This window comes from Lissotriton vulgaris, chromosome 3_1 (genome assembly GCF_964263255.1).
Source record: "Lissotriton vulgaris chromosome 3_1, aLisVul1.2, whole genome shotgun sequence".
Lineage (NCBI taxonomy): Eukaryota > Metazoa > Chordata > Amphibia > Caudata > Salamandridae > Lissotriton > Lissotriton vulgaris.
In genome coordinates this window covers 2,110,012,011-2,110,039,932 of record NC_141689.1, presented here as the reverse complement: position 1 = coordinate 2,110,039,932, position 27,922 = coordinate 2,110,012,011, and the positions used below count along the sequence as shown (strand labels likewise).

Here is a 27,922-nt window from a genome sequence, read left to right as displayed (position 1 = left end):
ACTGAATTTAGAAAAAGTACTAAAAATGATTTACCAACAGCCCTGAACGTTTATGGATGAGCAACACACATTGTATGATTTTGCTTAGATCAAACATAATTGGCTGAGAGGTATCAGACTGCAATGTAAGCAGATACCTGTATCCAGGTGAAGACAAATAGGGTGGGTCAGTTATAAAAGTGAGCAGTGCATATTGGAGAAATTGTAGAGCAGACTAATTTGAAGTAAAACTTTCGATACGCAAAGTGCTATACCGAAATCTCATGAACACGTCTTTGCTAGGGGCGGATAGATCCTATCTTCAAATATCCAAGGAAAGGTGACGGTTTATGTTTCCAGATACTTGGCAGTAAGGCTCCTTTCTGCAGTTGAATTTGAATTTAAAACATTTGTAGAGTGCAGCGTTCACCGTACGGTTTCTTGGCGCTATAGTGGTAGGTCCAGCAACTGAGGACGGAGTGAACCTGGCACAGAGCAAGGAGGGACAAGTTACAAGGGGAAGGCCTGTTTAAACAAGAACGTTTTTAGGTCTTTGCGGAAGGAGGAATATTGTGTGGCAGAACGTAGGTGGTCGGGGAGGGAGTTGCAGAAGGTGGGAGCCAAGGTTGAGAAATTGGCTCCACCCCACTTTTTACGTTTAAAACGTGGGATTTGCAGGAGGGATTTAGAAGAAGAACGAAGCTCTCTGATCGGGACATAATCGTTGATCAGAGAGGAAATGAAAGCGGGGGCAGTGCCCTGGCGGGCTTGAAAAACCATACAGCCGGTTTTAAAAAGGGAGCGTTCCTTGACAGGAAGCCAGTGGAGCTCCTTGAGGAGGGGTGTGGAGTGGTGAAAGCGGGGGAGACCATACACCAACCGGGCCGCTTGGTTCTGGACCATCTGGAGCTTCCGCAGGCTGTATGCAGGGATGCCGTTGTACAGGGCATTGGCATAGTCCAGCCGCAAAATCACCAGCGCGGACATGATCAGCTTAAGTGCCTGGGGGGAAAAGAAACGGGAGACAGTGCGGATGGTTCGAAGAGTGAGGAAACAGGAAGAGACCACAGAGCTGATTTGTGAGTGTAAAGTAAGTTGGTTGTTCATTTTGACACCCAGGGTTTTAACTGTGGAGGAAGGAGTGGGGGAGGGACCAAAAGAGGAGGGCCAGAAGAGAGAGTTCCAAGGACTGGAAGAACCACCGGTGAGAACCAACTCGGTTTTGTCCGGGTTTAGCTTGAGATGGTTGTGGTTCATCCAGTCCCTGATGAAAATCATAATAGACTGGAAATTTGAGATAGAGAGAGGAGAGGAGGAAAGGTTAAAGATGAGCTGGAGGTCATCTGCATAATTGTACACGGTGACCTCCAGCTGCTGAAGTGCAAAGACTAGAGGAAAGATGTAAAGATTGAACAATAAGGGAGAAAGAGAAGAACCCTGGGGAACACCGCAGGTGACTTGAAGTGGGGTAGTCGTGAAGTCCCCCAGCCGAACCGCCTGGGTGCGGTCCCTCAGGAAGGAGGATAGCCAGACCAGGGCTGAGCCCTCAATTCCCGCCGCCTTGACACGTGAAAGTAGGATGGTATGGTCCACCGTGTCAAAGGCGGCGGAGAGGTCGAGGAGCACCAGCGCCTGATGTTTGTTGTGATCCATGCCCTCCCTGAGGTTGTCCAGGACCGACACCACGACAGATTCGGTAGAGTGCCTGGGGCGGAAGCCGGCCTGACGAGAAGCCAGACCCCCATTTGCTTCTACGTGGGCGCTGAGTACCGAGGTGACATGGCGCTCAAGCACCTTGCCCAAGTAGGGCAGCAGGGAAATGGGGCGGTAGTTGGCTGAGATGGACGGGTCAGCGCCGGACTTCTTTAGAATGGGCACTATTGTGGCTGATTTAAGAGCGGGGATCACCACTCCCTGAGTAAGGGAACTATTAAGGAAAGTAATGGGGGGCTGGGGACAAGAAGAGTAGATCTGTTGCAGGATTCGTGCCGGACAGATGTCTGCCGGAGAACCCGAATTAACTTTGGGAAGTATCTCTAATAATACTTCCTCAGTAAGGGGGGGAATGGAGGTAAGATGGCATTGAACAGTGGGAGGGGACGGATCAACAAAGGTAGAGGAGGGGAGGGGGATGTTGGCCTTGATGGTTGCGATCTTGTCCAGAAAGTAGGTGTTTAATTGGTCACACAGGGGCTGGGTTGGAGGGATTTGGGGTGAGGCTCTATCGGAGAAGGCTAGGTTGTTCACTATACCGAAAATCTCCCTAGATTTGTTTTCCGCTGTCATTATTTTTGTTGAGAAATAGGTGGTTTTGGCAGCTAGGATGGCTTTTTTATAGTCAGTAAGTAATGTTAGATAGTGAGTTTTTGATGAGGGGCAGTAGTTTCTTCTCCATTGCATCTCTGCTTGCCGTACGGTCAGTTTTAGTTCTTTTAGGTGGTCGTTGAACCACCTGTTGGAGTCCTTGGGTCGTCGGGTGGAAATACGACGTAGAGGAGCAACCGAGTCACAACCTCCAGCCAGCCAGGTATTGATAGCGATGGCTTGAGAGTTGGATGATAGACCAGAGAGGGTGGGAAAGGAGTTTCGAAGCAGGGAGGTCAAGGAGGGAAGATCAACTCGGTTCCAATTCCGCGCCCAGGTGTTTTTGGCATGTGGGACCTTAGGCACCGGGTTGAGAAGGATGGAAAAAGAGATAAGGGCATGGTCGGACCAGGGACAGGGAGCTACAGACACCGGGGAAACAGGAAGATTGAGGGACCAAACCTGGTCGAGTATGTGACCGTGAGAATGTGTGGGAACGGATATGTGAGGGACAAAGTTCAGGGAGAGGAGAGATTCGGTAAATTCTTTAGATGCGGTGCACTCTGAAGGGTCCGAGGGCCAGTAGTTGAAATCACCTAGCACCAAGACCGAGGCATAGTTGACCGCCAGGGTGGCCAGTAGGTCTTGAAATGCTGGCAAAAATAAAGACGAAGGCTGGGGTGGACGATACATCAATAGGCATGTGATTGGAGGGGAGAAAGAAAGGGAGCGGACTACAAGGAATTCGGTAGGAGGGATAGGGGGGAAGGGAAGAAATTGAAAATTAAATTCAGACCGAGCAATTAAAGCCACACCACCACCTATCCTACCTGCAGGGCGGTCGGCGCGCAGAGCAACATAGGAGGGGGGGAGGGCAGCCAACAGTGTGGGTAGGGAAGAATCACAAAACCAGGTTTCGGTCAGGAGAAGTAGGTCGGGCTTCTCCGAATCAAGCAGGACAAACAGCTCATGGTGGTGTTTGACCGCTGACCTGGTGTTGAGCAAAAGGACAGATAATGAAGGAGCGGGGGGAGGGGGATCAGGCATGGAAGAGCATATCGGCGGTGAAGCCGGCGGAGGCAACACCGGTGTTGGCATAGATGGAGGGGCAAGCCCTAGTAAGGCAATGTGACTGCGGACCGACTCTGAGAGTGGCCAGTGGCCATGGAGGGTGGTGAGCTCCTCAGAAGAGTACGATGTTAATTTGGCATGGAGACGTGCCCCTAGCCCCGTCCGGCCGCGGATGGGCGCAGACGGGCTTGCCTTAGGCGCGCCCGCTGCGCACGTCCGCTGCGCGTTCTAAAGTTGCACATTGAAATAGAAGACCTTAGGGGCGGGATGGGGGCGTGGCCTACAAGTGGGCGTGGCCAGCGGTGATGGGAGCCGGTAGAGGGGGCTCACGTGACAGTGCTAGGTCCACTGCACGGCGCCCTCAGGTGCAAGAGTGATTGAGTTTAAAAATAGTAGTTTTAAAAAGCATAAATTCACATACAAATGCTGCAACTCCCGGCTTTTCCCCTCAGGAGACAGGAACCAACTGAGCGCTCGCGTTTCAGCGCTTAAGAAGGGCGGGATGGGGCGTGGCCTACAAGTGGGCGAGGCCAGCGGCGATGGGAGCCGGTAGAGGGGGGTCACGTGACAGCGCTAGGCCCGCTGCACGGCGCCCTCAGGTGCAAGAGTGATTGAGTTTAAAAATAGTAGTTTTAAAAAGCATAAATTCACATACAAATGCTGCAACTCCCGGCTTTTCGCCTCAGGGAACAGGAACCAACTGAGCGCTCGCGTTTCAGCGCTTAAGAAGGGCGGGATGGGGGCGTGGCCTACAAGTGGGCGTGGCCAGCGGCGATGGGAGCCGGTAGAGGGGGGTCACGTGACCGCGCTAGGCCCGCTGCACGGCGCCCTCAGGTGCAAGAGTGATTGAGTTTAAAAATAGTAGTTTTAAAAAGCATAAATTCACATACAAATGCTGCAACTCCCGGCTTTTCGCCTCAGGAGACAGGAACCAACTGAGCGCTCGCGTTTCAGCGCTTAAGAAGGGCGGGATGGGGGCGTGGCCTACAAGTGGGCGTGGCCAGCGGCGATGGGAGCCGGTAGAGGGGGGTCATGTGACAGCGCTAGGTCCGCTGCACGGCGCCCTCAGGTGCAAGAGTGATTGAGTTTATCTGGTCTATGCCGTATGAACAGTACGATTCCTTTAAAATAGTCTTAGCTAACGGAGTTAGGGATGAGGGATCAGTCCACCAACTTCCTAATCTAATGTGACTAACCACTATTTTACATGGATAGAACTAAACATGCAAGATTTCACTATTTCAGAAAGACACGCCTTGTAGGGGGATTATTCCTCTGTAGTCCATACATATACCCAATATAAGAGGGGGCCTCAAGGCAGACAAGTGCTCAATTATTTGTAACCCTGTGTCAAACAACAATGGTGTCAAAGGAGTAGCTAGCGGAAGATTAAGGAACAATCTAACAAACAGATATTCTGGTGCTATCAGTCTTGCATTTATATAGCCCAAACCTCAGCCCAGCAAAGCGCTGGTGTCTGAGCCTTGGCTTTATACATCTCCACGGCTAGGGTCACTGGTCTAGTGATTGATGGACGTTGGAATATTGAGAGTGCGCCAGCCCTATGCTGCGGCACAGATCAACTTTCTGCAGTTGGGGCCCCAAGACAACCTAATGTCGAACTTTGTTCCCAGATAGTCAACGCTCTCCACCTTTTCAAGTTGCTTAGTGCCTATGTGGATGCCACCCGTAAAAGATCTAGGGGGATTCAAGGCCATATATTCTGTTTTTAAGGTATTGATTTCCAGGCCCTTCTAATCACAATTGTCTTTAAACTTAGCTAGAAGGTTTTGTAAGCCCCTGGGTGCTCTAGATCAGAAAAGGGTATCATCTGCAAAGCATAGAGCAGGTATAGTAGATTTATTTAATTGAGTAGGGAATACAACCCAACCGGTCTTTAAACACATCTTTCGAAAGGAAGAGAAAAGCATAGGAGCAAGACACACCCTTGTCTTACCACTCTTTCCATGGAAATGCCCTCAGTAAGCTCACTGTTTGCCCTAACGGCATAATTTTTCTCTTGCAACCTAATAATGACTGATAGTAGAGGGGCAGGCAGACCCATTTACCTAAGTGTTTCCATAATACATGGCTTGGGACTGGATGAAAAGCTGACCTGAAGTCGACAAATGCAATATAGAAATGATCCTTAAGACCAGTGACATATTTCCAGTAAATGAGTGCAAAACTAACCATTTGGTACAGTGTAGCTACTTTGGCTTTAAAGCCTGCCTGCAAAGGGGTAAGATGGTATCTGACATCCACTGTTCAAATTTACTCGAAACCAGTCTGGCAAAGATCTTCTGGAGATTTTCCACTGGACTTATTGGTCTCTAGATCAGGCACCAAGGTGCCCACTGGGACGGAGCTACATAGAGGAAGCTCCCGGGTTAGAGATCAACGGTCAATGAATATCCCTCTTTTTACCCTGCCATCCAACCCACTACCATATACCATTGCAACAAGGAATCTCCTGGGAATTCACTTTTACATATTCTCACCTTCCAGGAATCACTTTCTGCAAATATTCTCCTCTTTGAGGACGAAACCTCGTTGACCGAGTTTCTTCCCTCCGGGCCGTCAGTCACTATTTGCCCACCATTGCCAGATCTGATAATGACGCTCAAGGACAACTGGCGCGCTCAGCCCTTTGACATCACCGCCTTTGATGAACCAAAGAAAAGACTGCAAGAGGCCAGCTAACTGGGGAACAACTAATTTCTTGGCGCTACTGACCTGACTCAGACCCATGCATTACCATTGCCTCCCCCACCTGCTTGTCGAAAGCCGAGGGATGAAGTTAGTCAGCAGCAGGGAAAATGTAGAAGTTTGGTGAGTTGTTCCCCCCTACACCGCTTTGTTGGCGATCTCACCCGCTGTCCCCCAATCTCACCTCGATGTGCTCTCTATCTGACTGTAACGCAGTTTGTGCAGCAGCGCGGAACCGATGTCGGTCAGAGGTGGATGGCCTCCCTTGCAAATGTCCCGCACCTCTGATCGAATTACCAAGTCACCTTCATAAGCCTCTTGCTCCCTGGGCTGAAGCACTGGAGGATCGCCTCTCCTCCCCCGAGGCGATCCGTCTCGTCAAGGCTTCTGTGGCCGACGAATGAGTGCTTGCATAGGTCTGTTCCTATGCCCGCATCCTTCCGCCTCCAGATGTGATATCTCTCACCCATACTCCCTGCAAATAACATGACAGGACCTTTCCAATCCTGTCAATAACATTGGGGTCTGTGGCTGAGATCAGTACTGAGCGTTACTGCCGAGAGTACTGCACAATTGCGCTTAATGCTCCAAAGTTTGTTGGGGCTCTGCAGTTCTAAGGATTTCGATTTGGGCAGTGCCTTATTGACATCTTGGGATCTCCTCTCTCCCCTCAGACAGGAGGACCCCATTCCATGATGGCGGACCTTTCACTGTGTTTATTGAAACAGACAGAGGACTTCTGACTTGCTCTTCCACAGAATGAGAGTACTGCTAACTTGCTCTTCCACAGAAAGGAAAGTAGGACTTGAATGGAAACAGACATAGCACTGCTGACTTGCTCTTCAATTAAAGGAAAGTTAGACTTTTTTGACCCAAGCTTCAGACTGTTTCCCCAAGCCATTAGGAACATCCATCTTGTAATGGCAGGATATGACCTACAGCCCCATCGCTACCACCGTGCCCCACCCATAAGTCAGTGGTTATGACTCCTTGTATTTTGATTGTCAGTTGGTAGCCTGGATTGACACGTCACTTGCCAGTGCCCTATCATTGACTACAACTCCTGGTGTTGGGACCGCATGTTAGTAGCCTGGTTTGACTTGTAGCAGGCCAACTTCTGAACCATTAATCCTTCTTCTTGTCTCAGCTGCACAGAATAAATCTGGAACCCCCCTCCACATTGGCTTAACTCATTTCTTCCATCGGGCATTAGCTGCTCACCCAAACATGGTTACTAACTCCCTAAGAGCAGTTGACATCAAACTAGAGCTGGCTAGCCTAAATGTTTATAAAATTAAGTACCCTCCTAATCTAATCAAAAATGTTTCTAAGATCTTAAAAAATAGACTCCTCAAATCTCACCCAGAAACTCTAATCTCTGACCCATACTTCTGTTCATATAAAGGAGCTTTCATTATTGATCTTATCTTCTGCACACAAAAAACGAGGGCAATGGAGGAAAGTCCTATACTCTTTGATCTTGAACACTACCTCCAGGAAAGCTACTCATGGTCTAAGACTCTCAGTAGCTCTGTCACTCTTTTGCAGAGCAGATGCAACCATATCCCTAAATAACAACGGAACTATTTTCATCCAATAGCAATCTGAAAATATTTGATGAATTGTTCTCTATTATCAAAACTGCAGTAAGGAAGCCTCTCCCTCCTATTGAGGTCCTAGCTCCTCAGGCACCTCACAGGAAAACTATGAGTGCACATGCATGTCCTCGCTACACCCAGTGCCCTATCCGCTTCCCACCCTTGCTCCCCCACGTTGACCACCACCTACAATCCCATTTATGCAACACCTTCCAGGGGGTCTGAGCTCCCCCTGAATCACTGAACCAGACCATACCCACACCACTCCTCTTGAGCAGTGGGCACTGAGTTACACAGTCCTGGAAAAAAACACATTCACCACGACTGTACCCCTGTCTTCCGAATACATCCTCGCAGGTACCACTTGTGGTCCCACGTCTCTTACCAGGGCTCAATTGCTTACACTCTCAAATTCCGAATGACCTAACCTGACTAACAACCTGATTCATATGACCCAAGTGTGCCTATTCAATCAGTTCACGAGTTCCCCACTTCCCCCTCTCACGCCTAACTCCTCTCCCGCCCAGGCCTACCCCTTGATGGTTCTCCTGCACAAAGCAAAACTCTAACACGACCCTGAGCACCATCTCATCATGTGACCCCTTGACCCAAACTATGACCACCCATTTCCACACATTACTCAAATCTATACTAATTAAAATTACACTGAACCGTTAACAACTTAAAGGCAGAACTATAAAGCCTCATAACTATCACCACAGAGCTGATGATCAATCGGTAGCCCACGCTCAAACCTCTAACTTCCGCACTATTTTTCCATCACACATCTCCCCCTCTCCTTGCCCAAGAAGGAGAACCATACTCTCCCCTAATGCCCCTCCTGGCCTATTAGACTGAAGGATTGACTATCTAACAGTGACATTCGTGCCCTCCTCCTTACTTAAAACACTGTTAGTATAGACACTCTCGGCCAAATCCAAACTATTTTTGTACATCCACATAGAGAACCTAGGCACAACACCAGAGTCATAAAGAAAGCCAATCTTAAGCCTATGACCATTACACAGACTCCCTCAGCTGACACCAATCCCCACCTGAAATGCATGCTACTCAACTGCAGTCCATCTATTAGACACGCACCAGATATCACCGACCTCAGTCTTACACATGAGCTTAATCTCTCAATCCTGATCAAAACATGGCTAAATGATTCCTCTACTGGACTAGCTAGTCCTCCCTAGTCACAACATCACTAGATTAGATAGAGCTAACAGACCAGATGATGGAGTCACCAGCATTACTGTAACAAACTCTTGAAACAAGCATAAACCGGGGCTCTATCCTCATGCGAATACCTATGTATTGATATTGCAAGTAACAACAAACCACTCTGCAAACTTCACGCAATCTACCATCCACTGGAAGACAACCTCCCATTCATTAAACAAATCATGGAAATCATCTCAAACAACACTCGACATCAAGACACCCAGATCTTTCTTGGAGACTTCAACCTACACTGGAATGACCCAAATTACTCTGCAGTGAACAGCCTTAAATCCTTCATAGCAGACCCCCATCTGACCCAAAACTGTGACAGTCCTGCACAGAACAAGGGTGCATCTTGGACCTAATCATTGTGAAGGTGGATAACATCCAACTTGAATCTATCATCCCCTGTGACTGGACAGACCACCACCACATCATATTCCGCCTCACTGACGCTGTGAGTACAAAAAAGGCTCAATTAAAGAAACCCAAACAATGGAAAAGAAGCATGCAGGACATAAAACTGAATGAACTGACATCACTCAGCAACAACATCCTGGCCCCTCTGGTAGACATGTTAGATGTTCGAGCCCTTACAGTTCACTACAATAATTCCATGATAAACATTATAGATTTAATTGCACTCATACTACTAAAATATTTTTCCACCAAACTCTCTAAACTATGGTTCTAAGGCAGCCTAAACCCAGAATGGAGTAATCTGAGAGTAGCTGAACAATCTTGGAGATTATCTCCATCCCCCGAACACCTCAAAAGCATAAGATCAATGAGGAACATCTAGAACAAAAGCACCAGAAGTTCAAAAGCAAATTTCTTGAGAACCCAATTAGACCAAGCCAGAAATCGACCAAATAAACTGTTTAAACTTGACAAACTACAATTGAATAATCAATTTAACCTTTCCATAATCGGGTCCAGTCCACTGCCAAACTGCAAGGAATTTGCCTCCTTCATCCTGGGAAAGACGAAAATAATTGAAAATGATCTACTACAGCATGGGAGCACCTTCAGGTCATTCGGAATATCAGCTTCCATCCTCCACGGATAGCTGAGCCCCCATGTCTCCCAAGGCACACCCTCAAAAACAACGCTTCTTGGAACACATTCAAAACCTTTGATGAAAGCGACATTCACAAAATTCTAACAGTTCTGAAACCCTGAAACTACTTCAATGACCCGTTACCATTGAATATCTTCAGGGAGATCAAATCTATTATACTTCCACTTTGGACCAAGATAGTAAATGCCAATGTTAACCAGTCCCTGTGTAATGCCTTACTGGTCACCTTAGGGGTCCCACAGGGGTCCTCTCTGTCACCCACCCTCTTCAATATAATCATGGAGCCTCTAGATTAAATTCTAAAACTATCCAACATTCTTTATCTGATGTATGCTGACGACACCCAACTGTACTAGAAAATCTCTTCCCCTGAAGAAATAAGGTCGCTTAACACACTTCTACAAAAAACCCAACACTGGCTGACCTGCAAACTAAATGCCCTCAAAACGGAATTCCTCCTAATCATCCCATCCAAACATTCTCCAGAGATTCAATTATGGATGAAGCAACTAACTGCTTTCAACTGCACACCACGCTTCACCACGCATTATATATTCCACGAGATATCTGGGAATAACACTTGAGCAGAACCTGAATATGCAGGAGCACATTAGAACCTCCACCAAAGGAGTGAACTACCAAATAAATAACTTAAGGAAATTAAGACACTTCCTTCCCCTGGATGCCTTCAAGGCTGCGGTTTAAGCCCTAGTTGTTCCCAAACTGGACTATGGAAGTGCAACCCTATGTGGCCTTCCTAGATCTAAATTAGCTCCTTTAAGGGCCTCTCTTAACTCTGCTGCAAGGCTCATTACAAGAACAAAAAGAAACAAACACATCACTCCAGATCTAAAGTTCCTAAACTGGATCCCATATGAAGCAAGGATACAGTTAAAAATTGCCTGCATGACTCATGAAGCGTTACACTACAACACCCAAAGTTACTTGGCACAATAATTAGAGTCTTCTAGAAGCACCATCACCTTGTTGCTGAAACCACAAAAATCCACAAAAATAAAACTTGTAACTGAGCCTTGTCATGTATTGCCCTGAGAATTTTGAACACCCTATGACCTGAAATCAGACTCATCCCCTCAATCGCATCATTAAAAAAAGAAGTTAAAATATTACTTATGAACACATTTTTGCTCTAGGTCACACAATATGGTCTGTGTTTAAACCCTTGATTATTATTTGAATGTTTGATCTTGTCTAATGTCTTGTCGGCTTGGCCCTGTGGAGGTATGTTTCCCCAATTTGTAAACAACCACGTGCTGTACCTCTCTTGATTATGTTGTTGTTTGCTTTCCTATTTCTTCCTTCCGATCATCTGTAAAGTGCTTGGATACCCTCATGCGTCATGTTCGCGCTATGCCAAACTTTATAAATATGCCCTGATCCCTTTTTAGTATATAGCCCCAATTTCCACCCCAGCCAGAATTCGGGGATCTGTGGTCCATTAATTATAGCATTTGAAAATAAGTTTGCGTAGGGGAACCATAATTACGGATCGTGGTGAAAGATTTCCCCTGGAATTCTATCAGGTCCCAGTTCTTTGCCTGGTTTTACAGTGTCAATGGGAGCCTTAATTTCAGCAATGGAAAAAAATAGAATGCATCAGGAGTAGAGCCACAAAGTCCACAGTCACACTGGAATCTGATGCCAGGAAGGCATCCAATGCAGGTACACAGTGACAGAGACTTTCAAAATAAGAGACGTATACAGTAGGTTGTATCGATTTATCAAGGGGATAGCTACGCTGTTTGCTACCATGTGCAAGTATATGTCAGGAGGATGTCACTTCTTTAGACCTAGAAGTCTCCATGAAGTCCATCAAGACAGCTCCATCCAATTACCTTTTACTTTTGTTAAGTGTATACTTAGAAACGGATCTAGATTTCCTGATCTTAGGTGGAATGCAGGATTTAATTACAAGATTGAGGGAGGATTTAGCTTAGTGGCATTCCATGTTATACCATTGATTGCTCTTCCTGCTAGCAAGCAAAATAAATGGTAGACCCAAAATAGGCTTTTGGAAAAGATTCCTTAATTGATCAAATAGTTGTTGATGAACAATAGCTACATGAATTTCGCACTTCGGGAGATCCACATGTGGGGCAAGTGCCAGATAGGAAAGATTATACATTTCTGTTTGAATTTCATGGTTAGCTAACACTTTTGGCCATTTAATCAATCTATAGTTTTTACTGGTGAGAGTCTCTATTTAGTTTAACCTACTTTGCTCAAGTTGATGCGTGAGCCAGCCATGATTGCTATCAGTTCCTGGAGTTACTACAAAGTTCAAGCATCCTATCCGAAACAGCTATATCTAAAAGAAGGTAAAATATTCTCCTTTTACACATTCCTCATTTAAAGATGTATGATCTTGCTTGGTCAGATTTTGATCGACAATTGCAGGCCCTCAAAACTGTGGGAAAGAGTCAGTTGGGCAAGCTGAACTGTACTAACGGTGAACGGGGTAATAGGGGTAGGAGGAGGTGGCTAAAACTGAATCAGATGAGACTCTGTACTTACCAAATACTGTGTCAACGACCTGCGCAGAGTCCTTTTCGATCCTCCCTAGACAGAAATAGAGAGAAGAAACAATGTTAAAATCAACACTAAACATAAAAAACACACACGCTTTTCCTACTGGAAGAAGGACAGAGGGGAGCAAGACGAAAGACATGCAAAGAAGAGGAAACAGAAGAAGGATAACATGAGGAGGAGGGCATACAAGGAGATGAGATAAAGAGAAAAGGAAGTTCATAGGTGGAAGGAGGAGAACTAGAAGTCCCCAATTGTTACTAGCAGATCAGCAAAGAACCAGGGAACTGAGAGAGAAGCTGGAGTTGAGTAGACCAGGGATCATCACCCTGAACTTGTAACCACAAAACAACGGGAAGTTGAAGGAGATATGGGGTGTTTACCGCTCCAGCCACAGTGCCTCCCAAGAGTTAGATGGCCCAGAGAGGTGCCCGGCCATAGCCACATTCACCAGGGAGTGTGGTTTGACCAGGTTAGGGGAGAAGGGTGGAAGGAGGAGGAGATTATAGATGGTAGATTGGCAAGTTAGTTTTTTTCCCTTCTTTTGATTTTTGAGTTTTGAAATGTTAAGTTTTTTCCCTCATTTAACTACATGAGCAAAACAAGTCCTTGAGTTAACTGAGGTAAACAAGGTGGAATTGTAAAGCTTTTGTTTTATGAAAAACGAGACATGCCATAGAAGCAGTGTTAGACCTGGTGTCCTTGGTGTGGGTCCCCCTAACTTTTTGCCTCTAGACCTCCTAGTTTTTGATGACTTTGTTTTTGCTAACCAGTGCTAGAGTGCTTGTGGTCCCTGCTCAAAACATGGTACCCTTGGCTTATACCCAATTGGCACAATTAATTTACTAATATGTCCCTAGTAAAGTGCACCAGAGGTGTCCTGGGCATGTAAATTGAATGCACTTAATGGGCCTGCACCACTGATTGTGTCTACCACTTCAGGAACACTGAAAACATGTCTCAGGACTTCCATTTCAGCCTGGGTGTGTGCAATTTTAAACTGCCATTTCGTCTTGGCAATATAGACCTTGTTGGCAGGCTAAAGCCTTCCTGTTTAATATATATAAGCCAACCCTAGGGTAGGCCCTGAAGGGACCAAGAACAGGGTGAATTGTATTAAAAAGTTGGACATGTACTTTTAAGGTTAACATGCCCTGGAAGTGAAAACCTTTTACATTTCTTTTTCCCTACTTCAAGGCTAGCCCTGTCATAGGATAACATTGGAGCTACCTGTAATTTCCAAATGAAAAGAGATAAAACAATTCGTTTTTGGTGTCCCTGGAATCACAATTTAAAATCCTAACTTCTGGTGAACCCGGACTTTAAAATGCAATTCTGAAAATTGCCATTTACTTACCTTAGCCATTTGGTGCCTGCAGTCTGTCTCTGGTTACTTGAGTGAGTGTATTTAACAGTTGGGCTTGGTGTATTCCTCCTACAGAGACACACACAATGAGGAGCTTAGGTGTGACAGGATGGGCCATCGCGGGCTGGATGGGAGGGAGGAGCTGGGCCCAGCCCCACTTACAATTGAATAGGCTGTGTCTGGTCTCCACATAAAGGGCTGCATACCCTACTGCCCGTAGTTAGTCTGGAGGCAGTGCAATTCAAAGGCATGGCTCTAGAAGCTTTTCCCCACTTCAACGGCATAACTATGTATAAATACTGGACCTCAGGCACCAACTCTTTTGTACACTTCTAGAACTGTAGATACTCTGCCAGGAAGGACTGCTGTGCTGATACCATGACTGTCACACTGCTGGACTGCGACTACGAAAGAGCAACTTCCCTTATCTGCTGACCTGCTGCCTGCTTCCCTCTTGCCTAGGTGAGAAGGATTGGCACTGCATCGCTTGGACAAAGAACCCTGAGACTCCAAGGGCTAGCTGGCTGGCCTCCTGATCAGAAGCCTCATAGACATAACAGGCTTCCAACAACCCTGAACCTAGCACCTGGACTCTACCATGTGTGGATCCTGCCCTCCCAAGTCCTGGGCATTTGGAGGTTGGTCTGAAAGTGCTTCTGCCAAGCCCACCTGTAGCCCTCATCGGAACTAATGCGAAGTGATGCAAAGGCACACCACACCGTTCCCCGGAACCAACACAAAATGACGCCAAGCCATGCAAAGCCTCACTGCACAACTCCTCAGAACCAATGCCAGAAAATGTAAAGTCTCACATAGCATGCCTTGCAGACCATGCAACATGATTTAGGATACTGTGTTCAGTGGACCTCACTGGGTTCCTGTAGCCGGCCTTGCTCCATTGCCATCAGTCTGCACTTTTGACTTTGTCCCAGTCCAGCATGACCAGATAATCACAGTTGGCGCTTTGTCCTTTTTACGCATTATTTTCACAAAGTCCTTAAAATTGCATATCTCTGAATCTACTGATTGGAGTTTTGTCATTTTTGTCTAGTTTTATTGATTAAAGAAAGTTCTATATTTCGAACTTTGTGTGGGATCACTTGTGTGTGTTTTTTGTTTTTACATTATTACTGTTTTAAGTGTTGCACAAATACTTTACACGTTTTCTCTAAGTTAAGCCTGACTCCCCTGTGCCAAGCTACCAGAGGGTGAGCGCAGGCTAATTTAGGGTTTACTTTTGTCTTACTTTGACAACTATTGTGGTTGCTGCTTGAAGGTTCACACTGCAGTCAACCAGCTCTATTTCTCACAAACATGTTGAGAGAAAAGCACAAGAAACAATAGAAAGAGAAGATATCCAACATATATGATCTCTGAGAGATAGCAGAGTAAAAGAGAAGAGCAAAAGAAACATACTAGAAAGAAAGGCAAGAGAAAGAAAGAAGAAAAAAGCAGGGGAAGAAAAGCGAAGGGTTAGACATTGGGGAGAAAGCAAGGAGAATACCTACTTACCAGTGGTGTTTGTGTTCTTGCCTGAGGAATCCAGTTCCTGAAGAGAACGCCCTGCCAAGAAGAAAAGAAACTGTAATCAGAGAGAACAGAAGAAGAACACATAAAAGGGGTAAAGGTGTAAAACTTGTCCTTACTATACAAACAGAAAACAGACTCTGAAAAGAGGATTTCCTATTGTGACTCCAATTCGGTTCTGTTATATCCCTCACCTGCTAACACATGGAATCAAGTAAATAAATACCCCTAACTTGATCCTCCTCTTCCATTACAAGATGTATACTCTCTAGCAGCTCAAAGGTGGCATTAAAATATCCACCACTAATAGTAGTCTAGATCACCCCCCGCCGGCCGCGCAGCGGGCGCTCCGAAGGCGCGCCTAAGCCAAGCCCGTCTGCGCCTGTCCACGGCCGGGGCCATGGGCCATAACCCCTGCTTCTTTTACTGGATACATCAGGTGCTATAGTCCCAACTCTCTCCTCAATCTTAGATCTAAGGTAAAAGCTCCATGTCAAATAAACGTGTGTGATAGTCGTGATTGCACTCGGGTGTATTGCTGATAAACTTTGTTCGTGCTTGTGGGTGGTGCTGTCGAAGTAAAGCCCACTGTGCTCTGGGCTGACTATAATCTCAAGAAGCGGCACTTCCCTCAGGAGTGACGTCCCTTCGAAGCACTCATTTGTAACTGTTCATCTCATTTGTTCAATAAAGTTCATTCCACAATTGTAATCAATGCTTCAATGTCATCATTCTTGCCACCCATCAGATCTGCCTACCATCTGCTCCCAGTGTAATACTGAGCTTATTATCATCCACCATAAAGAAGAAAGACTGGAACTCAAAATGTATCTCTTGGACTGCAGGTCCCTTCCTAAACATCGCATAGAAATGGCTTTATTACTGAATGAACGTGCGCCAGACGCACATTTTTTTAACCGAAACCTGGTTAACCTCGGACTCTGAACCAGACTTAGTGCAAGCACTTCCCCAAGGCTATCAGATTACCAGGAAAGATCGCTCTCAGGGGAAAGGAGGCGGACTAGCAATTATCTATAAAGACCATTACACGTGCCGCTGCTCCTCTGACTCCATCCCAGACTGTGAGAGTTTGTCTTTTTCCATTGACTTCTCTCCTAACAAGAGTTTCTCTGGACTTCTTATATATCGCCCTCCCGGATGCTTAAAACAGTTTCATACTGCTTTACCTTCCATTATTGCCGACCTAGCCACTACTCCTTCCAATTTCACTTTGTTGGGTGATTTTAATATTCACTTTGATAACTCCTCTGACCATTCTGCTTCAGAGCTTATAGCCAGTCTCTCTGCGCTACAATTGGAACAACTTATCCTTTCCCCCACACATACTAAAGGTCATCTTCTTGATCCTGTATTTAGTAAGTGTGTTGACCTTAGGGCAGGTTCTTCTATCCGTCTCCCTTGGACGGATCACTCTCTGATCCCTCTTGTTTGGAATATATATAACTTTCCCTCTTCTATCCCTATTCCAAGAAAATCACGCAACTGGTCTAAACTGCCTTTAGACAAGTGGACGGTCGCCCTGGAGATCTCCAGACCTCCAACCATTCAAGAGCCATTATTAGCTAATAACAACGTCAACAACTGGATTGTGAACACACTCTACAATCTCTCTTCGTAAAACTGCCTTGAAACGATTCCGGAAAACTGCTCCCTGGTACTCGGCTGGGCTCAGTGAGAAAAAACACCAGTGTAAAAAACTGGAAAGGAAGTGGCGTCTGGACTACGCTGCAGCGGATAAAATCATATATAGGGAGGCGATAAGATCCTATAAAAATGAGATTAAAACTGCGCAATCTGTCTTCTACACAGGAAAAATCGTTGCGGCTAGCTCCAAACCTAAAGAAATTTACCAAATGGTAAAGAGTCTCACTAAGCTTCCCCAAATCCCGCCATCTAATCACAACATACAATCTCGTTGTGACGACCTGGCTGAATTCTTTTTTCAAAAAATTCATCAAATTTACTTGTCATTCCCCGCTGCCGATATGGATCCTCACTTTGATGGCCCATCTCTGCTCCTTCAAGAAACGATGCGGCATCCCCCTATCATCTTGGATCATTTCCCTTTGCTGGATCCAGAGACGCTCAGTCCCATATTGCTTCAAGTAAAGTCGGACTCCCCCTGTGATCCAGCTCCCCCTTGTACCTTAGCGGCTGCTACCCATACTATTCTCCCTACCATTCTTGACCTACTTAATGCATCCATATCCTCAGGCATTGTCCCTCCTGTATGGAAACAAGCTATGGTACGAGCACTTTAAAAAAAAAACAAATTTGGACCCCAATAACTCTAGTAACTACCACCCCATTTCCCTGCTTCCCTGGGTGAGCAAAATTCTCGAGAAACACGTCAATGGTCATCTGACGGGGTTCCTTGAGAATAACCATCTGCTCGACCCCTCCCAGACTGGCTTTCGCCCCAAGCATGGGACGGAGACTGCTCTACTTGCAGTAACAGGCGAAACTAGAGGGATTTTGGATCGGGGGGGGCAGTTATCCTCCTTGATCTAAGCGCCGCGTTCGATACGTTGAATCATAGAATTCTACTGCATCGACACCTGAGCCTAGGGGTGTCAGTGAGAGCGATAACCTGGCTCAAGTCGTTTCTGAGCGACAGATCATTTCAGGTCTTCGAGTCTTCGAGGGGGACACTGTCTCTTCCAGTAGACCCTTAGGCTGTGGGGTACCACAGGGCTCATCTTTGAGCCCCACGCTATTTAGCGTGTACATGAGACCACTGGCTGAGATCGTCCGTCCAAATGGTATTAAGATCAATACATATGCGGACGATACTCAGCTAGTGGTCTCTCTTACACAGCGAGACAGCCAATCAGCACATGTTGACTTGGCGGGCTGCCTGGAGGAAGTCAACAAGTGGATGACTGCCTCATGTCTCAAACTCAACGGAGACAAAACGGAGCTTATGCTCTTGTGTTGCTCTGTTTCCCCCACGATAAACTCAATATGGCCCTCTTGTCTGGGCCCACCACCAATACCTAAAGATATCATAAAAAGCCTTGGTATCTGGTTGGACAGGTCTTTTACTTTTAACAGCCAGGCAACTAGGCTATCAGCCATCTGTTTTGGTCTTTTAGACTTCTCAAGAAGATTCTTCCTCTTTTGCCCTTTGAGGCCAAACAAACCGTGGTTCAAGGTCTGATTCAGTCTCGTCTTGACTTTAGCAATGCCCTTTATCTAGGAGCCCCTGAATACACCTTACGCAAACTTCAGTTAATCCAGAACTGTGCCGCGCGAACGCTGCTTCAGCTCCCCCGTAGGCTCTCAGCTAAGCCCGGGCTGAGGAGTCTACACTGGCTCCCTGTCAGGGAGAGGATCAATTTCAAATCCTTGTGTATTTCTCACCAGGCATATTGGAAAACTGGTCCGATAATTAACAACTCCCTAATCATTCCATACCATCCTAATAAACAGCTTCGTTCCACTCTTGCTTTTCTTGCCACCGTCCCCAGGATTAGGAGATCAAGATCAGGAGGCTGGTCGTTTTCTTATAACGCGGCCAAAATGTGGAATTCATTGCCCTTTTATCTCAGATCCAACCCCAATTTGTCTTCATTCCGTAAACAGTTAAAAACTCTTCTCTTTAACAAATTTGACTAGACTCTTCCTTGGCGACCGTTCTCATTAGGTAGCACTATTTTCTTTAGCGCTTGGACCCCCCAGGGCAACTATCGCGCTTTATAAATTTTCTTTTCATTTCATTCATCTTAAGCCAAAAAGGGGGAAGTCAAGAAGAGCAATAGTTGGGGACTACTTATTGCAAGAGGGTGGGCGATTATAAACTAAATGAAGGTTAACCCTCAGGCCTCGATGTCCAGAAAGGTTTAGGCCTAGTATGTTGGAGGAGTCAATCTGCAATAGTTTTATAGTACAATTTATTGATATCTTAACCCAGGTAATCAACCCTTGTACACCAATTAAAAAGGTATTGAAACTCATTTTCATTCAAGTAGATTGGAACATAATACCTCTACATTCCATGAAAGTAGTTTGAAGGACTGTTTCTCAGCTAGCTCCTGAGAAACAAATCAGGTCCCAGAGTAGGATAAACTCAATACTCTTTCGATGGGCTCATCTGGGCTGTTAGATCGACCAAGAGTTTTGGAACTTATATTTTGTAGCTAAAGCTGTGTGCTAAGAAACTGTTTCTAAGTAATTATTAGTCTATCCTAGGGAATAATTATATACATCTAGATCAAGGTAGCAGGATTCAGCAGGCATAAGAATGAGTCAATCGCTCTCTTTCAATTGCAAAGCAGAGGGACTAATGTTAACAGGACATAGTTTCTGCTGAGATGGCAAATTATTATGTTACCAACTTAAGGCAGAACTACAAAGCCTCATAACTATGGCCACAGAGTTGGTGAGAAATCGGTGGTCCACCAGGACTCAGATGAACATTAGTCGTAACCACGCCCAATCCTCTAACTTCCGCACTATTTTTTCTTCACACACCTCCCCGTCTTCTTGCCTGAGGAGAATTGTACACTCCCATAAGGCTCCTCCCGACCTATTAGTCTGAACGATTGACTATCTGACAGTGAGATTCGTGCTCTCCTCCTTACTTAAAACTCTACAAACTCTGTTAGTGTGCACACTCTGGGCCAAATCCAAACTATTTTTGTGAATCCACATGAAGAACCTAGGCGCAACACCATAGTTATAAACAAAGCAAATCTTAAACGTATTACCATCACAAAGACTCCCTCAGCTGACACAATCCCCACCACAAATGATTGCTACTCAAATGCAGTTCGTCTGTTAGACATGCACCAAATATCACCAACCTCATTCTTACACATGAGCCCGACCTCTTAATCCTGACCAAAACATGGCTAAATGATTCCTCTACTGGACGTACTAGTCCTCCCTAGTCACAACATCACTAGATTAGATACAGCTAACAGACCAGGTGGTGGAGTCGCCTGCATTACCGTAACAATCTCTTGAAACAAGCATAAACTGTTGCTCTATCCTCATACAAATACCCATGCATTGATATTGCAAGTAACAACAAACTATTTAGCAAACTTCACGCATTCTACCATCTACTGGGAGACAACCTCCCATTCATTGAACAAATCATGGAAATCATCTCAGCCAACGCTGGACATAAGGACACCCAGATCTTCCTTGGATACTTCAACATACACTGGAATGCCCCGAATGACCCTGCAGTGAACAGCTTTAAAACCTTCCTAACAGACCTCCATATGGCCCACATCTGTGACAGCCCTACAAAGAACAAGGGTGCAACCTTGGACCTAATGATTGTGAAGGTGGACAACATCCAACTTGAATCTATCATCCACTGCGACTGGACAGACAACTACTGCATAACCTTCTGCATCATTGATGCCGTGAGTGCAAAAAATGCAAAAGAAACAATTGATGAATGGAATGCTGAGCAATGCAAACATTCACCCCAGTCACAAGGATCTGTGTTTAATCCATCATTCTTTTGTTCACCACGCCAACCCAATTTTGGACCCAGCCATATGCAAATAAGGCTTGGCCCTGTTCCTTATGGGAACACTCCAGCCCAAACTGCCAAACCAGGTCCTCCCTAGACCGGAAACTAGCATCCTGGGACCGGTTTCGGGGCATCACCCCATATCAGCCAGGCTAGCATGTATCCAGTGGCGCAGTGAGCATGGGGCCCACGTTTGGGCATATCCTTTCCACTTAGGGTGACAAAGGCAAAAGAAAGAATTGATGGACGGAATGCTGAACAATCCAAACATTCACCCCCAGTCGCAAGGATCTGGGTTTAATGCATCATTCTTTTTCTCACCACACCACCCCAAACATTCACCCCTCAGTCACAAGAATCTGGGTTTAATCCATCATTGTTTTGCTCACCACGCCATCCCAGTTTGGATCCACCCATATGCAAATCAGTTTTGACCATGTTCCTTATGGGAACAGTCCAGCCCAAACTGCCAAACCAGCTCCTCCCTGGACCGTAAACAACCATCTTGGGACCAATATCGGGGGCATCACCCCTCATCAGCCACGCTAGCTTGAATCCACTGGTGTAGTGAGCACGGTACCCAAGTCTGGGCATACCCTTCCCACTTAGGGTGACAAATGCAAAAAACACAATTTATGGACTGAAAGCTGAACAATGCAAACATTCACCCCCATTCACAAGGATCTGGATTTAATCCATTATTCTTTTGCTCACCACGCCACCCCAGTTTGGACCAAGCCATATGCAAATCAGTCTTGACCAAGTTCCTTATGGGAACATTCCAGCCCTAACTGACTAGCCAGGTCCTCCCTGGACCAGAAGCAAGCATCCTGAACCCGGTTTTGGGGCATTAGCCAGGGCAGCTTGTATCCAGTGGCGCAGTGAGCACTAGTCCCACGCTTAAGAATACCCTTCCCACTTAGGGCGACAAATACAAAAGAAACAATTTATGGACGGAATGCTGAACAATGAACAAAACCCAGACCCCAGTCACAAGGGTCTGGGTTTAATCCATCATTCTTTTGAGAGTACAAAAAAGGCTCAATTAAAGATACCCAAACAATAGAAAGGAGCATGCAGGGCATAAACCTGAATGAACTGACATCACTCAGCAACAACATCCTGCCCCCTTCGGTGGACATGTTAGATGTTCAACCCCCTACAGATCACTACATTAACACCATGATAAACATTCTTGATTCAACTGTGCCATCACTAGTAAAATATTTGTCCACCAAACCCTCTAAACTATGGTTAAATGGCAGCCTAAACACAGAAAGAAGTAATCTGAGACTAGCTTCGAGATTCTCTCCATCCCTCAAACAGCTCAAAAGCATAAGACCGATGAGGAACATCTGGAACAAATGCATCAGAAGTTTGAAAGCAAATTTCTTCAGAACCCAACTGGATCAACCCAGAAATAGACAAAACAAGTGTTTAAACTTGACAAACTACAATCGAATAACCAACTTAACCTTTCTATAATTGGGTCCGGTCCGCTGTCAAACTGCAAGGAATTTGCCTCCTTCATCCTGGGAAAGACGAAAATAATTGAAAATGATCCGGGGCAGCATGGGAGCACCTTCAGGTCATACCGCATATCAACCTCCTCGGATTGCTGGGTCCCCATATCTCCCAAGGCACACCCTCAAAAACAATGCTTTTAAATGCCAAGGTTAACCAGTCCCTGACCAATGCCTCACCGGTCACATTAGGTGTCCCACAGGGGTCCTCTATATCAACCAGTCTCTGCAACTTATTCATGGAGCCTGTGGCTGAAATTATCCAACACTCTGTATCACATGTATGCTGATGACACCCAACTGTACTTGCAAATCTCCTCTCCTGAAGATATAAGCTCGCTTAACACATCTCTACAAAAAACACAACACTGGCTGACCTTTCAAACTAAATGCCTTCAAAACGGAATTCCTCTTAATCCTTCCACCCAAACATTCTCCCGAGATTCAATTATGGATGAAGCATCTAGCTGCTCTCAACTGCTCACCACACTACACTACACATTATAGATTCCACAAGATCTCTGGGAATAACACGTGAGAAGAACCTAAATATGCAGGAGCACATTAGAACCTCCACCAAAGGAGCAAACTACCAAATAAACAATGTAAGGAAATTAAAACACTTCCTCCCCCTGGATAACTTCAAGACTGCGGTTCAAGCCCTAGTTGTTACCAAACTGGACTATGGAAGTGCAACCCTATGTGGCCTTCCTAGATCTAAGTTGGCTCCTAGAAGGGTCTCTCTTAACTCTGTCGCAAGGCTCATCACAAGAACAAAAAGAAACAAACACATCACTCTGGATCTAAAATCCCTAAACTGGTTCCCATATGAGGCAAGGATACAGTTAAAAATTGCCTGCATTACCCATGACGTCTTACACTACAACACCCGAAGGTACTTGGCACACAAATCAGAGTTATCTGGTGGATGCAGATCCTCTAGAAGCACCAGCACCTTGTTGCTGAAGCAACAGAAATTCCACAAAAATAAAACTTGTGACAGCCTTGTCGGATATTGCCCTGAGAATTTTGAACACCCTGCTGAAATCAGACTGATCTCCTCAACTGTATCAAAAAAAGTAGTTAAAATATTACTTATGAACACATTTCTACTCTATGTCACAGAATATGACTCTGTGTTTACACCTATGATTATTATTCCAATGTTTGATCTTGTCTAATGTCTTGTCGGCTTGGTCCTGTGAAAGTCTGGGCAGTGAACTCCGCTCCGCTCACGGAGTTTGATGAGTTTTCTGCACTCCGCGTGACACAGAGCTTGCAGAGTTCCGAAAAACTATGCTCCTCGTTCCCTTGCTCGCGTTCATCAACATCAAGTTGGCGAGCAGAAGCGAGGAAAATCCACCTCTCGGCGAGATTTTGCCTTGTTCTCGAACGTCAACATCAAGTTGGCGAGCGCGAGTGTGGAAAATCAACCTCCCGGCGAGATTTCTCAACGAGGGCAGTCAGATTTCCCATTGCGAGTGGTCGCATATGCTCACAACCACTCGTGTTGAGAAACTGCCCACTCGTGTTGAGGAATCTGCAGCTCGAGTAAATATTTAATTGAGCGGAAGAAAGGAAGCAGCATCCGCTTGCGTTGTGCATGGTGCCGTTCGCGATGATTGCACTGTGCGGACAAGCACCTGGCACTGAAAATCACTGTGAACTGCATTGATCTAAAGAAACTCCACTGCATACAGAGCTCCACATAGCGCAGCAGCGTTTTTTCTCACCCAGGCTTAGTCCTGTGGAGGTATCTTTCCTCAATTTGTAAACTACTGCATGCTGTACCTCTCTTGATTACTTCGTTTTTTGCTTTCCTGTTTATAACTTCTGATCATCTGTAAAGTGCTTGGATACCCTCACGTGTCATGTTCGCGCTATATAAAACTTTATAAATAATTAAAAATATAATATAATAAACAGCACACCGGCATTGTCCTGTCCCCTTTTTACATTATAGCCTCAATTTCCACCCACGCCAAGATTGGGGGATCTGTGCTCCATTAATTATAGCATTTGATAATAAGTATGTGTGGGGGAACTATAATTTCAGACGTGGCGAAAGATTTCACCTGGAATTCTATCAGGTACCAGTTCTTTGCCTGGTTTTACTGTGTCTACGGGAGCCCTAGTTTCAGTCATGGAAAAATAATAGCCTTTTTTTAATTTATTTTTTATTTTTGGAAAACCTTTATTTTCAAGTCAGTGCACACAGCTATTTAGCCTTACATCCCGGAGGCTAGGCAGCATATCGTCGGTCCATCGGCTGGTGTACAGGAAGCATGTTACCAAATCGTACAAAGGTTTTTATTTGTAAATTTAAAAAAAATAACTAAGATGAAGAAGGGAAAGCACCAAACTAGTGCTAAGAAACAAGGCAATTTAAACATTTGTGTAACAGAGCTCGATCATAGGAAAAGCTAGGCCCAATAACATAAAAACAGTCTGAACAGAACCCATTGCAAGGCCGTGGAGGGGGGGAAGATAAAGGATACATCCGCTAATAGAACGTGTGTTGGAGCCATAGGCTACGGGGACATTCGTTCTTCCAGGGGGGCGGTGTCAGGCGGCAGGCACATATCACCCCTGTACTCGTTCCAGGCCCCCCATATCTTTTGCCACTTTTTGGGTTTACCCCGGCCACGTACACCGTCTTCTCCCGGAACATGCACAAATCCATGTTGGCTTTCCACTGCACCACCTTTGGGGCTGTAACAGCACCCCACATCTGAGCAATATCTCGTTTTGCGACCATGTTCCCCAAGGTGACCCATTGTGTTTGTGCACTATTATAATCAGTAGGACCCCACAGATTCAGGAGGCAGCGCCGGGCCTCTGCCATAACGTCTACCCCAGTCACCTCGCTCATGATCATATGTATACGCTTCCAGTAGGAGGCGACCACCCGGCACTCCCAAATAATATGCATAAAGGTGGCTAATGCACCACAGCCACGCCTGCAGAGGCCGTCCACTGAATGGCCCATGTGTATCAACCTGGGACCCGTCAAGTACACTCTATGGAGAATCTTTAATTGAACCAGCCGCAGCCTGGCCGGGATCGCCACCTCCTTGGGGGAGGACACTGCATATTGCCAGTCTTCATCATCCAGCTCAATCCCATCACGCACCCACTGGTCTCTCACCCCAAGGAGGAGGTCCGTACGGACATTGATGAGTTTTTTATAGATTAAGGAAATGGCACTGTCCGGCGTATGGCCGTCCAGCACCCTGTCCTCCAACGGGGAAGACTCGGGGATCTTCTCGCCCTCCGGCATCGCTGCCAGAAGGGCATGACGTAGTTGGGCGTACCGGAAATATTCCATTCCACTCAACTGGAACTCTGTCTGTAGAAGAGTAAAGGACTTTATCTCCCCTTTCACAATCATATCTTCCACCTTGGATATGCCTATCGTGTCCCACCTGTCGAATCCCTTCGTGTGCCATAATTTGCCCAGTATTTCAGAATCAAAAAGAGGAGTTGCCATCGTAAGCCTACCCTTCCACCCCTGTGACTTTGTGATTGCCCGCCATATGTGTACGGCTGTCTTCGTCGGACCCGACATTCTACCATCCAGAGATCTCGAGTATAGCGCTCTATGATACTTTCCGTCGTCCAGGATCCACCGATCCATGGCATAACCTGGGCTTACTGCTGGACCGTAGAGGCCGTGATTAAGGGCCGCTAGCTGGGAAGCCCAATAATATCTCCGGATGTCAGGCAACGCTATGCCCCCGTCATACCATGGGAGCGTAAGCTTCGTAATGGCGATGCGTGGCCTGCCATCCCAGAGAAGGGTCCGCTGCAAGCCCTCGACCTCCCTGAAATAGCTGGATGGGACCGGATCCTGGGTATTTTGAAGAGCATACAGGAATCCAGGCAGGGACATCATTTTAAACAGTGCCGCATGCCCAGGCAGGGAAAGCGGGCGTTTCCGCCATCCCTCTACGTCACGCCGAAGACGTACGAGAGGGGGAAGCAAGTTATTCGTGTAGCGTACCTTGGGATCCGTTGAAATATAGATCCCCAAGTATTTGAATCCCTGCCGTGCGACCTGTATGTCGCAGTCTCTTGGAAGCCGAGGTGTCCCACCTCTCAGCACGTATAGGTGTGACTTCGACCAGTTAATAACCAGGCCAGACTGCCGACCAAAAAGACGTAGCACATCACACACCACAATGAGTGACTTACAAGGAGAGGTGAGATATAGCAAGATGTCGTCTGCATATAGCGACACACGGTCCTCGAATCCAGGGGACCACCGTATTCCGTTTATATCCGGGTGAAGTCGCAGCCACGCCGCCAGCGGTTCAAGCACCAATGCAAACAACAGGGGCGACAGGGGGCAACCCTGCCTGGTGCCTCTGCGGAGAGCAAAGGACGCAGATACACGCCCGTTAACCGTTACGTTGGCAAGCGGGCTAGCGTACAGGAGCTTGACCCACCCTATGAATTCCGGACCAAATCCGAACTTCGCCAACACTGCCCACAGATAGTTCCACTCGAGGGAATAATAGCCTTTTGATATTTGTTTCTATCCTCTGCTCACATCTCTGAGCCTGTATCGAGGACTCCATCATCCAGGGGCAGCCGCAACAGGGAAAGGAGCCGCGTCATCATCACGAATAAAAGCAGCCCTCAGCTCCCGCTGCGCAGGAGCCTTTTAATGTTCATTTCTATCCTCCGCCCGCATCTCCGAGCTCGTACTGAGGACTCCATCATCCAGGGGCAGCCGCGGCAGGAGCAGGAGCCACGTCATCATCATGCATAAAAGCAGCCCTCAGCTCCCGCTGTGCGGGATGCGCGCGGGCCGAACCCGGGCCAAGGGCAGGCCCGTCCTAGTCCGTCAGAGCCCGGAGGAGGCTGGGTTGGGCCCAGGCTCTTGGTGTCGCTATCCTGAACATTTTGAACGCCCTTACATCGTGATCCCAACAGAATTTACCTGATTAGTACTCGAATTATAACAGTAAACTGTGCGTATCCCTCGGGTCAAACTGAGCAAAGTTGTAACTCGAAGAAAAATATGGGCAAGAGGAAGGAGACATGTGTATCAGCAGGGGGAGGTATTGTGGAGACATTAGATGCATTTCTGACCAGGGCTGAGTCCGTTTTGAACCACGAAATTCAGCTGACCGAAAAGAGACTCTCCCTGGACACTTTTGCCACCCGAAAGCGCTCCTCAATAGGTCGCTTGAGCATGGCCAAATCCCTGGTACGCCACAGAGTACTTGTGAACAACTTCCCATTGACCCCAAGAGAGCGCCCATAGATGGAGTATCGGGAGAGCAGATATCAGTATCAATAGGCCGTGCTCTACCAATTTGGGAGAATCTATCATTGCTATTTTAAAAACAGTACCGTATGTGTCACAGCCTGCTGCAGCCACCACTCCCACTGTGCCAATATTTGACTCTGTGGCTAATGCGAATGTGGTCTCAACCAGATCTAAGGAACCCATGTGGGGGGGTTGAC

General features: G+C 46.4%; 1 protein-coding gene across 1 annotated transcript in view; it reads right to left on the bottom strand.

Moving 5' to 3' along the window:
* The window catches only part of LOC147728887 (uncharacterized), a 386,974-nt gene that overhangs the window by 126,890 nt on the left and 232,162 nt on the right, over positions 1–27,922 (bottom strand). The window contains exons 13-14 of the mRNA XM_086963878.1: positions 15,398–15,448; positions 12,508–12,552 (exon numbers count right to left, since the gene is read on the bottom strand). Coding sequence (XP_086820004.1) covers positions 12,508–12,552; positions 15,398–15,448 — 96 coding nt within the window. The remainder of the gene's footprint in view (positions 1–12,507; positions 12,553–15,397; positions 15,449–27,922) is intronic.